Source organism: Pan paniscus, chromosome 4 (genome assembly GCF_029289425.2).
Source record: "Pan paniscus chromosome 4, NHGRI_mPanPan1-v2.0_pri, whole genome shotgun sequence".
NCBI classification, from domain to species: Eukaryota; Metazoa; Chordata; class Mammalia; order Primates; family Hominidae; genus Pan; species Pan paniscus.
Window position 1 is genome coordinate 127,133,554 of NC_073253.2, and position 12,230 is coordinate 127,145,783.

Sequence of the window (12,230 nt, forward strand, 5' to 3'; positions counted from 1 at the left end):
TAATTTTATCATACCCTGTGATTAACGTTAATGGAAAACTATAACAACCCAATCCATGCAGGACTGCTAATGGCCCAGACCCATCAGAAATAAAATTTGTGTCACCCACCAGGTAAAGAACCATGACCATCTGAAGTGCCTGCTGAAGGCAGAAGGAATATGGCATGGGTAATGGAAGAAGGTGGTTATAAATACCTGTTACGATCACTTGATTAGTTAGGCAAGTATCTTTGTTTTCTTCTCTCTCTTATCCCTTTATCATATAATGTACAATGTATTAATAATAGTTAACTTTATATCACAGTTTTTAAGTTACAGGATAGCAAGAAGAAGGGTGAACATTGCCCGAAACTTTGTATCCTCTTCTGGGGAAAGGGTTAGCACATTTTCAGTTTTATGCAGGACAGTTGTAGCATGTTAGGCAAAAGTATGACTTTATTATTGTCTTTATTTGGAGATTAAATATGGTTTAAGGAGATGCAAATGGATGCATAGTTGATAAGGAATGCGCTGTGATGGTTAGTTGTGTGTGACAACTTGCCTAGGATATATTACACAATTATTCAGTTCAATACTAATCTAAGCATTGCTGTGAAGGTATTTTGTAGATGTGGTTAATATCTATAATAAACTTTATATAAACTTGAAGGAGATTATCCCTGATAATATAGGTAGGCCTCATTCAATCAGTTGAAAGGCCTTAAGAGCAAAACTGAAGTTTATCTGAACAAAAAGAAATCTATCTGTAGACTGCATCATTGGCTCCTGCCCAAGAGTTTCCAGCCTGCCATACAGTTTGCAAACTTGCCCAGCTATACTTCTACAGCTCCATAACTGTATAAGTCAATTCCTTGTTTTATTCTCTCCGGAATGGTAATTCGCATACGTTAGGCCTTATTCTATCCTCTATAACTTTCAACCTCTCTTTAATGTTTTCCATATATATATATATATATATAAAATTGGCTCTTTTTCTTTTGTAGGATCCTGACAAATACAGGATCTTGCTATTCCCTACCACTATGCTGATGTTATCAGAGATAGAGATAGAAAGAAGTCAATTACGTGCTTTCTCCTTGAAAACTTCATAACCTAAGGAATATGAAATATGAAAAGTCAGCACTGTAAATTAGGTTGGGTAGCAATATATTATTGTGATGGTCAATTTTAGATATCAATTTGGCTGGAATAAGGAATACTCAGAAAGCTGGTAAAGCATTATTTCTGAGTAGATCTGTTTCTGTGAGGATGTTTCCAGAAGAGACTGGCATTTGAATCAGTGGACTGAATAAAGAAAATCTGCCCTCACCCAAAGTGGTCAGGCACCATCCAACTGGTTGAGGACCAGAATAGAAAAGGCGGAGGAAAGGCAGATTTACTCTCTCTTCTGGAGCGAGGACATCCATTTTCTCCTGTCCTTGGACCTTAGAACACCAGGTTCCTTAGCCTATGGATTCTGGGAGTTGCATAAACACTCCCCAAGTTCTAAGTCCCTTGGACTTGGACTTAGTGATGCCACTGGCTTCTCTGGTTCTCCAGCTGGCAGATGGCACATCATGGAACTTTTCAGCCTCCATAACCACATTAGCCAATTTTCATTAAAAATCCCCCTCACTGGCCGGGCACGGTGGCTCACGCCTGTAATCCCAACACTTTGAGAGGCCAAGGCAGGCAGATCACAAGGTCACGAGATCGAGACCATCCTGGCTAACACGGTGAAACCCCATCTCTACTGAAAACACAAAAAAAATTAGCCGGGCGTGGTGGCGGGTGCCTGCAGTCCCAGCTACTCGGGAGGCTGAGGCTGGAATATGGTGTGAACCTGGGAGACGGAGCTTGCAGTGAACTGAGATTGCGCCACTGCACTCCAGCCTGGGTGACAGAGCGAGACTCTGTCAAAAAAAAAAAAAAAAATCCCCTCTCATATATCTCTATCTCCTTTAGGTTCTGTTTTTCTGGAGAACCCTGACAAATACAATTATTAAGTATCAAATGAGTAGCACTGAATTGAGTATTCAAGGAACTTATAAAAAAGGGATCTCTATAGACTTAGAGAATGCTCAGGGCAGGTACTGTGGAGGAAATAAGTACAAGAATTAAGAGTGGGGCCGGGCGCGGTGGCTCACGCCTGTAATCCCAGCACTTTGGGAGGCCGAGGCGGGCGGATCACGAGGTCAGGAGATCGAGACCATCCTGGCTAACACGGTGAAACCCCGTCTCTACTAAAAATACAAAAAATTAGCCGGGCGTGGTAGCGGGCGCCTGTAGTCCCAGCTACTCGGGAGGCTGAGGCAGGAGAATGGCGTGAACCCGGGAGGCGGAGCTTGCAGTGAGCCGAGATCGCGCCACTGCACTCCAGCCTGGGCGACAGAGCGAGACTCCGTCTCAAAAAAAAAAAAAAAAAAAAAAAGAATTAAGAGTGGACATCTTGGTTGAATTGAAGCTGTACATATCCAACTAAATTTCAATTGCTTCACTGGCTGTTTACTCATAAAAATTCCAAAGTGCCACTGAGTAATTAGACATTCTGGCTGAAGCATAGTGAGGGGAGATGTTAAGCCTTCTAAACTCAAAAAAACAAGGAAAAAACAAAACAAAACAAAAAAACACTGCATTTGGAGTTAGAAAGCTTAAAAGATTGAATTCCTCTCTACCACTTGAAGAAGTATGATCTTGGACAAATTCCTTACTACTTTAAATCTCAGAGTCTTAATATGTAAAATGGGAATAACAGTACACATCTCATCTATTATAAAGTCGTAATGAAATATAAGGTTCTTAGCACAGTGCCTTTCACAGAGGAAGTACTCAACCAATATGAGGTGAACGCAAAAACATCTCCACACCTCTAAAAAGAATGCTACTAAAATTGAAACCAAAACAATACTAAATTTCACATAATTATAAGAGAAAGTATCCTGGATAAATATATTTTACATCAGTGCCATACGCTAATTTTTCAAAAGATAAAGTATCTGTCTTTAAAAAAATTATTTTACTCTGGTTCTTGTTCTGAAATCTGACCGGACTTTATTTTTTTTAATGAAGAGACAGGGTCTCTCTCTGTCACTCAGGCTGGAGTGCAGTGACCTGATGATAGCTCACCATAACCTTGAACTCCTAGGCTCTACTGATCCTCCTGCCTGAGCTATCCAAAGTGCTGGAATTATAGGCATGAGCCACTGAGTCCACCCCTGACCAGGCTTTTATAATTTTACCATTTCCACTTTCTGCAAGAACTCTTAGAATACAATTTATAACTGAATTTCCTGTGTACATAAGGCATTTTTAATGAAAAAAATGTTTTATATCATCCAAAAAGTATGCTCTGCATTCATACTACAGTACCTTGAGGGGTATCCTTAGGAAGAGAATATTTCTTCTTCTTTACAATAACACCTTTATTTTTCACTTGTCTAGTTCCTGGTGATGTTCTAATAATACAACATATTTCTGATGCATTTGCAGGAAACTGGAAAAGAAAAAAAGCAGATATTGCATAATTCCTCAAATACTACATTTGCATGTTGCTTTATTTCAAATGCAACTAGTCTTAATATCTGTATTTCTTAGATATTAATAACAGCAAGCATTTATTAAATGCTTACTCCACTCCTAACAGTAATTGGTTTTAACACATATGTTCATTTAATATTCACAAGAACCAAGCAAGGCAGATTATATTATCTCCATTTTATAAATGAGAAAACAGTTTCAGAGAGATTGACTTACTTAAGGATAGGGAGTAAGTAATGGTAGAGCTGAGATTCAAGCATGCTGAAGTGGGAGAGAAAGTTTGCATGATTTATTGAGTTAAAATCCAAATTTAAATTTAGCTGAGTTAAACACTAAATTCCTTGATTTTTTACCTCAGGTAATGTTGACAATTTCCCATCAGGCAGATAGTCTCCAGAATAAAAAAATACCGGCTGGGCACGGTGGCTCACGCCTGTAATTCCAATACCCTGGGAGGCCAATGCAGGAGGATTCCTTGAGGCAGAGGCAGAGGTGGAGGAAGAGGCAGAGGGGGAGGGAGAGGGGGAGGGAGAGGAGGAGGGAGAGGGGGAGGGAGGGGGAGGGGGGAAAGAAAGGAAAGCAATGCCATGTCTTTCAGAAGTGACATATCTTGTTTTTTAGAATTCAGAAGCAGAGATGTATTTATCCAGGGCTTCTGTTATTTTAAATAAAGTCTATATAGAAACTTCCTTTTTTTTTTTTTTTTTTTGAGACAGGGTCTCATTCTGTTGCCCGGGCTGGAGTGCAGTGGTGTGATCTCGGCTCAAAGCAACCTCTGCCTCCCAAGTTCAAGTGATTTTCATACCTCAGACTCCCAAGTAGCTGAAACTATAGGCATGCACCACTACATCTGGCTATTTTTATGTTTTTAGTTGAGACAGTGTTTCACATGTTGGCCAGGCTGGTCTCTAACTTCTGACCTCAGGTGATCTGCCCGCCTCGGCCTCCCAAAGTGCTGGGATTACAGGAATGAGCCACCGTACCTGGCTAGAAACTTATGTAAATTTAAAAAACTCTTTTTTAAGTTTTGTAAGTACATAGTAGGTATATATATTTATGCAGTACATGATATGTTTTGGTACAGACATGCTATGCATAATAATCACATCTATGGAAAATTGGGTATCTGTATCCTCAAGCATTTATCCTTTGCATTACAAACAATCCAATTAGTTATTTTTAAATGTACAATTTTAAATACCAGACTTTTATAATTTTACTGTTTCTACTTTGTGCAAGAACTCTTAGAATATAATTCATAACTGAATTTCCTGTGTACATAAGGCAATTTCCTATAGGGCCACCAAATACTAGGTCTTATTCATTCTTTCCATTGTTTTGTACCCATTAACTACCCCCACCTCCCCCCAGCAACCCCCACCCCGAGCACCCAACTATCTTTCCCAGTGTCTGGTAACCATCCTTCTATTTTCTATCTCCATGAGTTCAATTGTTTTGATTTTTAGATCCCACAAATAAGTGAGAACAAGTGATGTTAGTCTTTCTGTGCATGGCTTATTTCCCTTAACATAATGACCCCCAATTCCATCCGTGTTGTTGCAAATGACAGGATCTCATTCCTTTTCATGGCTGAATAGTACTTCATTGTGTATAAGTATCACATTTTGTTTATCCATTCATCTATTGATGGACACTTAGGTTGCTTTCAAATCTTGGCTATCGTGAACAGTGCTGCAACAAACATGGGAGTGCAGATATATCTCCGATATACTGATTTCCTTTCTTTTGGGTATATATGCAGCAGTGGAATTGCTGGATCATATGGTAGCTCTATTTTTAGTTTGTTTGTTTGTTTCCCCAAGACAGAGTCTCACTCTGTCGCCCAGGCTGGAGTGCAGTGACGTGATCTTGGATCACTGCAACCTCTACCTACCGGGTTCAAGCAATTCTCCTGCCTCAGCCTACCAAGTAGCTGGGATTACAGATGCGCACCACCATGCCTGGCTAATTTTTATAGTATCAATAGAGATGGGGTTTCCCTACGTTGGCCAGGCTGGTCTCAAATTCCTGACCTTGTGATCTGCCACCTCAGCCTCCCAAAGTGCTGGGATTAGAGGCATGAGCCACCGTAGCCGGCCAATTTTTAGTTATTTGAGGAACTTCCAAACAGTTCACCATAGTGGTTGTACCAAATGACATTCCCACCAACAGTTTATAAGGGTTCCCTTTCTCCACATCCTCACTAGCAACTGTTATTGCCTGAGTTTTGGATAAAAGCCATTTTAACTGGGGTGACATAATATCTTATTGTACTTTTGATTTGCGTTTCTCTGATCAGTGATGTTGAACACTTTTTCATACGCCTTTTTATAATTTGTATGTCTCCTGAGAATTACCTTTTAAAATCTTTTCCCTATTTTTGAACCAGATTATTAGATTTTTTCCTACAGAGATATTTAAGCCCCTTTTTCCTATAGAATTATTTGAGCCCCTGGTTATTAATCCCTTGCCAGATGGGTAGTTTGCAGATATTTTCTCCCATTCTGTGGGTTGTCTCTTCACATTGTTGATTGTTTCCTTTGCTGTGCAGAAGCATTTTAACATGATGTGATCCTATTTGTCTATTTTTGCTTTGGTTGCCTGTGCTAATGGGGTATTATTCAATAAATATCTGCCCAATGTCCTAGAGTGTTTCCTCAATGTTTCCTTGTAGTAATGTTATAGTTTGAGGTCTTAAAGTATTTAATCCATTTTAATTTTTGTATAAGGTAACAGGTAAGGATCAACTTTCATTCTTCTGCATATGGATATCCAGTTTTCCCAGCATAATTTACTGAAGAGAATGTCTTTCCCCAATGTATGTCCTTGCTACCATTACGGAAAATGAGCTCACTGTAGATGTATGGATTTCTCTCTGGGTTCCCTATTTGGTTCCATTAGTCTATCTGTCTCTTTTTATGTCAGTACCATGTTGTTTTCATAGCTCTGTAGTATAACTTGAAGTAACGCCATTCCTCCAGTTTTGTTCTTTTTGCTCAGGATAGCTCTATTAGTCTGTTCTCACATTGCTATGAAAAAAAAATACCCAAAATTAGGTAATTTATAAAGGAAGGAGGTTTAATTGACTCACAATTCCACATGGCTGGGAAGGCCTCAGGAAAGTTACAATCCTGGTGAAAGGCACACCTCTTCACAGGATGGCAGAAGACAGAAAAGTGCCAAGCGAAGGGGGAAGCCCCTTATAAAACCATCAGATCTTGTGAAAACTCATTATCATGAGAACAGCATGGGGGAAACTGCCCCCATGATTCAATTATCTCCACCTGGTCCCAACTTTGACATGTGTGGATTACTACAATTCAAGGTGAGATTTGGGTGGGAACACAGAGACAAACCATATCAATAGCTTTGGCTATTCTGGATCTTTTGTGACTGCATATAAGTTTCAGAATTGTTTTTCCTATTGCTGTGAAGAATGTCATTGGTATTTTCATAGAAATTCCATTTAATTTGTACATTGCATTGAGTAGTATGGATATTTTTATGATATTGACTCTTCCAATATATGAACATGAAATATATTTCCATTTTTTTGGTGTCCTCTCCAATTTCCTTCATGTTTTATAGTTTTCACTGTACAGATCTTTCACTTTTTTGGTTAAGTAAATTCCTAGGTATTTATTTTACCTGTGGCTATTGTAAAAGGGATTACTGTTTAAATTTCTTTTTCAGATTGTTCACCATTGGCATATAGAAATGCTACTGATTTTGGTATGTTGATTTTGTATCCTGCAACTTTCCTGAATTTATTTATCAGTTCTAATAACTTTTTGGTGGAATCCTTAAGAGTGGATTTCAACTCAACTTGACCACTCTGAGCCAAACCTAGCCCTAAACCCCCTCCACCCTACTACCAAACAACCTTAACCAAACCATTTACCCAAATAAAGTATAGGCGATAGAAATTGTAAACCGGCGCAATAGACATAGTACCGCAAGGGAAAGATGAAAAATTATATCCAAGCAGTTTTTCCAAGTATAAGATCATATTATCTGCAAACAAAGATAATTTAACTTCTTCCTTTCCAATGCAGATGCCCTTTATTTCCTCCTCTTGTCTGACTCCTCTAGCTAGGACTTCCAATACTATGTTGAATAACTGGTGAAAGTGAGCATCCTTGTCTTGTTCCAGGTTTAAAAAGAAAGGCTTTCAGTTTTTTCTCATTCAGTATGATACTAGCTGTGTGTCTATCATGTATGGCTTTTATTATGTTTGACGGAGCAGAAGCACCGTCATCTCAGACAAACACTGCCACTTTAAGTTCCAGCTCCCTTTCTAGCCTCATGCATTTCAAGGAAATCATTTCTCTTCTAACTACAAGCAGCCAGAAAGAGCAGACAGTAAAACACAGATAAGACAGCTCCGGCACAAAGGGAGATGGGGGGAAAGTCTCTTGGGTAACTGCCAAACTTCACCCTCATACAATGGGCCCCAGTAAAACAGTGGGCCTTAATAGGCACATTCCTTTCCCTGCAGGTGTACTAAGATAGGGAAGCTAAAAGCAGACTGGGGGCAGGGAGAGGGGGGTGGGTGGGTATGCCCGCAGCTGCAGAAAGATGTATGGGAACAGACACACAACTCTCCCTCCCAGATAAGCACAACAGGCCAGCCATGGTGGCTCCTGCCTGTTATCCCAGCACTTTGAGAGGCCAAGGTGGGAGGATCAGTTGACATGAGGAGTTCAAGACCAGCCTAGCCAACATGGTGAAACCACATCTCTACTAAAAATACAAAAATTAGCCAGGCATGGTGGTGTGTGCCTGTAATCCCAGCTACTCTGGAGGTGGAGGCAAGAGAATTGCTTGAATCCCTGAGGTGGAGGTTCATTTCCAGCCTGGGTGACAGAGCTACAAGCTAGACTCCATCAAAAAAAAAAAAGCAAGCACAACAAAGAGACACAGAAGCAGTCCAAGCTTCTAATAAACTCTCCCACTCTGAATCCTTAAAAACTCTTAGTCTGTAAGAGAGTGTGCCTCTGACCTAACTCGGCCAGAAGGCTCCTCTCAGGTTTGTTTTCTCTAAAATAAACCTGTCTTGACTGGCAAGCTACCTTTCTTGTTTCTTTCCTTTCTTTAATTCTTACAATGTTGAGATATGTTCGTTCTATGCCCAGTTTTTTCAGTGTTCTTATCATGAAGGGGTATTAAACTTTATCACATGCTTTTTCAGCATCAATTGATCACATGGATTTTGTCCTTCATTCTGTTGACACAATATATCATGTTGATTGATTTGCATATGCTTAACCATCCTTGAATCCCTGGGATAAAACCTACTTTGTCATGATAAATGGTTTTTGTTTTTGTTTTTGTTTTTTTTTTTGAGATGGAGTCTCACTCTGTCGCCCAGGCTGGAGTACAGTGGTGTGTTCTCAGCTCATTGCAACCTCTGCCTCCCAGGTCCAAGTGATTCTCCTGCCTCAGCCTCCTGAGTAGATGGGATTACAGGTGTGTGCCACCACGCCTGGTTAATTTTTTTGTATTTTTAGTAGAGACAGGGTTTCAGCATGTTGGCCAGACTGGTCTCGAACTCCTGACCTCAGATGACCTCAGATGATCACCTCAGGTGATCTGCCTGCCTCAGCCTCCCAAAGTGCTGGGATTACAGACGTGAACCACCGTGCCTGGCTGATAAATGATCTTTTAAATGTATTGTTGAATTTGGTTTGCTACTATTTTGTTCAGGATTTTTCCATCAATATTCATCAGAGATACTGGTTTATAATTTTGTTTTTTTGATGTGTCTTTCTCTGGTTTTGGTATCAGGGTAATTCTGGCCTCACAGAATGAATTTGGAAGTATTCCCTCCTCCATTTTTCAGAAAAGTTTGAGTAGGATTGGTATTAGTTCTTCTTCAAATGTTTGGTAGAATTCAGCAGCAAAGCCATGAGGTCCTGGGCTTTTCTTTACTGGGAGACTATTATGGCTTCAGTCACATTACTTGTATTGGTCTATACAGGTTTTTGATTCTATACAGGTTCGATCTTTGTAGGTTCTATGTGTCTAGAAATTTATCCATTTCTTCTAAATTTTCCAAATGATTGGCATATAGTTGCTCATAGTGGACACTAATGATCCTTTGAATTTCTGTAGTATTCATTGTAATGTTCCTTCTTCATCTCTGATTTTATTTACTTGGGTCTTCTTTTTTTCTTAGTCTGGCTAATGATTTGTCAATTTTGTTTATCTTTTCAAAATACCAACTTTTTGTTTCGTTGATCTTTTGTATGTTTCTTCAAATTCACTTATTTCTGTGCTGATCTTTATTATTTCTTTTGGTCTACTAATTTTGGGTTTGCTTTGCTCCTGCTTTTTCTAATTCTTTAAGATGCGTCATTAGATTGCTTATTTGAAGTTTTTCCTCTTTTCTGATGTAGGCACTTACAGATCTAAATTTCCATTAGTACTGCTTTTGCTGTATCCCATAAGTCTTGGAATGTTGTGTCTCCATTATTATTTGTTTCAATAATATTTTCAATTTCCTTCTTAATTTTTCATTGGCCACTGGTCATTCAGGAGCACACTGTTTAAATTCCAGGTGTTTGTATAGTTTCCAAAATTCCTCATTATTGATTTTAAGTTTTACTCCATTGTGGTCAGGGTAGATGCTTGATATTGTTTCAATGTTTTGAGTGTTTTAAGACTCATTTTGTGACCCAACACATGGCCTGTCCTTTGAGAATGATTCATGCGTTGAGGAGAAAAATGTGTATTCTGAAGCCACTGGATAAAATGTTCTATAAATATCTATTAGGTCCATTTGTTCTAACAGTGCAGATTAAGTCTGATGTTTCTTTGTTGATTTTCTGTCTGGGAGATCTGTCCAATGCTGAAAATGGGCTCTTTAAGTTTCTAGCTATTGTTATATTGAGGTCTGCCTTTTTTTTTTTTTTTTTTTTTTTGCGAGACAAGATTTACTCTTTTGCTTTTGCCCAGGGTGGAATGCAGTGGTCCAAACACAGCTCACCGCAGCCTTAACCTCCTGGGATCAAGCAATCCTTCCACTTCAGCCTCATGTATAGCTGGTGCCACTATGCCTGGCTTTTTTTTTTTTTTTTTTTTTTTGGAGACATGGGGTCTCACTTTGTTATCCAGGCTGGTCTCAAACTCCTGGGCTCAAGTGATCCTCCCACTTTGGCCTCCCAAAGTGCTAGGATTACAGACATGAACCACCACACCCAGCCTCTCTCTTTAGCTCTACTAACATTTGCTTTATATATCTGGGTGCTCCAGTGTTAGGTGCACATGTATTCACAATCATTATATGCTCTTACTGAACTGACCCCTTTATCTTTATGTAATAACCTGCTTTGTCTTTTCTTAGTTTTTGCCTTTAAATCTGTTTTGTCTAAGTACAGCTACTGCTTCTTTTTGGTTTCTATTGGGATAAAATATCTTTTTCCAGCCCTTTATTTTCATTTTGTGTGTATCTTTATAGCTGAAGTGTGCTTCCTGTAGGCAACAGATCATTGGGTCTTGTTTTCTTTTTTTTAAATCCATTCAGCCACTCTATGTTTTTTCATTGGAGAGTTTAGTCCATTTACATTCAATGTTGTTATTGATAGTTAGGGACTTACTGCTGCCATTTTATTATTTTTTTTCTGGTTGACTGATGGTCTTCTCTTTCTTTTTTCCTTCCTTTCTGTTTTCCTTTTAGTGAAGATGATTTGCTCTTGCAGTACACTTCAATTTCTTGCTTTTTATTTTTTGTGTATCTGTTGTATATTTTTTGATTTGAGGTTACCATGAGGCTTGCAAATATTATAACTAATTATTTTAAACTGATGACAACTTAACACTGATTTCATAAACATTCAAAAATAATATTAAAACTCTATAACTTTGTCCTCTTGCTTTTTAACTTTTTGTTTTTTCTCTTTATGTCTTATTGTACTGTCTATGTCTTGAAAAGTTGTAGTTATGATTTACTGGTTCACTGTTTAGTGTTTCTACTTAACTCAAGAGAAGTTTACACACTGTGATAACAATGTTATACTATTCTGTTTTTCTCTGTGCTTACAGTTACCAGTGAGTTTTCTACCTTTAGGTGATTTCTTATTGTTTATTAACATCCTTTTCTTTCAGAATGAAGAAATCCCTTTAGCATTTCCTATAGGACAAGTCGGGTGTTGATGAAATCCCTCAGCTTTTATTTGTGTATGGAGATCTCTATTTCTCCTTCATGCTTAAAGGATTTTTTTTTTTTGCCAGATATACTATTCTAGGGTAAAAGTTGTTTTCCTTCAGCACTTTAAATATGTCATGCCACTCTCTCCTGGCCTGTAAGGTTTCTACTGTAAAGTCTGCTGACAGATGTATTACAGCTCCATTTTACGTTGTTTCTTTTTTTCTTGCTGCTTTTAGGATCTTTTCTCTATCCTTGACCTTTCAGAATTTGATTATTAAATGCCTTGAGGTAGTCTTCGGATTAAATCTGCTTGGTGCTCTACAAACTTCTTGTCCTTGGATATTCATATTTTTCTCTATGATTGGGAAGTTCTCTGTTATTATCCCTTTAAATAAACTTTCTACCCTATCTCTTTCTCTACCTCCTCTTTAAGACCAATAACTCTTGGGTTTGCCCTTTTGAAGATATTTTCTAGATTTCATAGGTGTGCTTCATTCTTTATTCTTTCTTCTTTTGTCTCCTCTCTGTCTTTTCAAATAGCCAGTCTTAAGCTAATTCTTTCTTC

The 12,230-nt window shown here is 38.6% G+C and overlaps 1 protein-coding gene across 1 annotated transcript in view; it reads right to left on the reverse strand.

Annotated features, from left to right (window-relative positions):
* MEIKIN (meiotic kinetochore factor) overlaps nt 1–12,230 on the reverse strand; it is a 142,165-nt gene that overhangs the window by 8,986 nt on the left and 120,949 nt on the right. Inside the window, exon 12 of the mRNA XM_014345013.4 lies at nt 3,349–3,472. Within this exon, the coding sequence (XP_014200499.1) occupies nt 3,349–3,472 (124 nt within the window). The remainder of the gene's footprint in view (nt 1–3,348; nt 3,473–12,230) is intronic.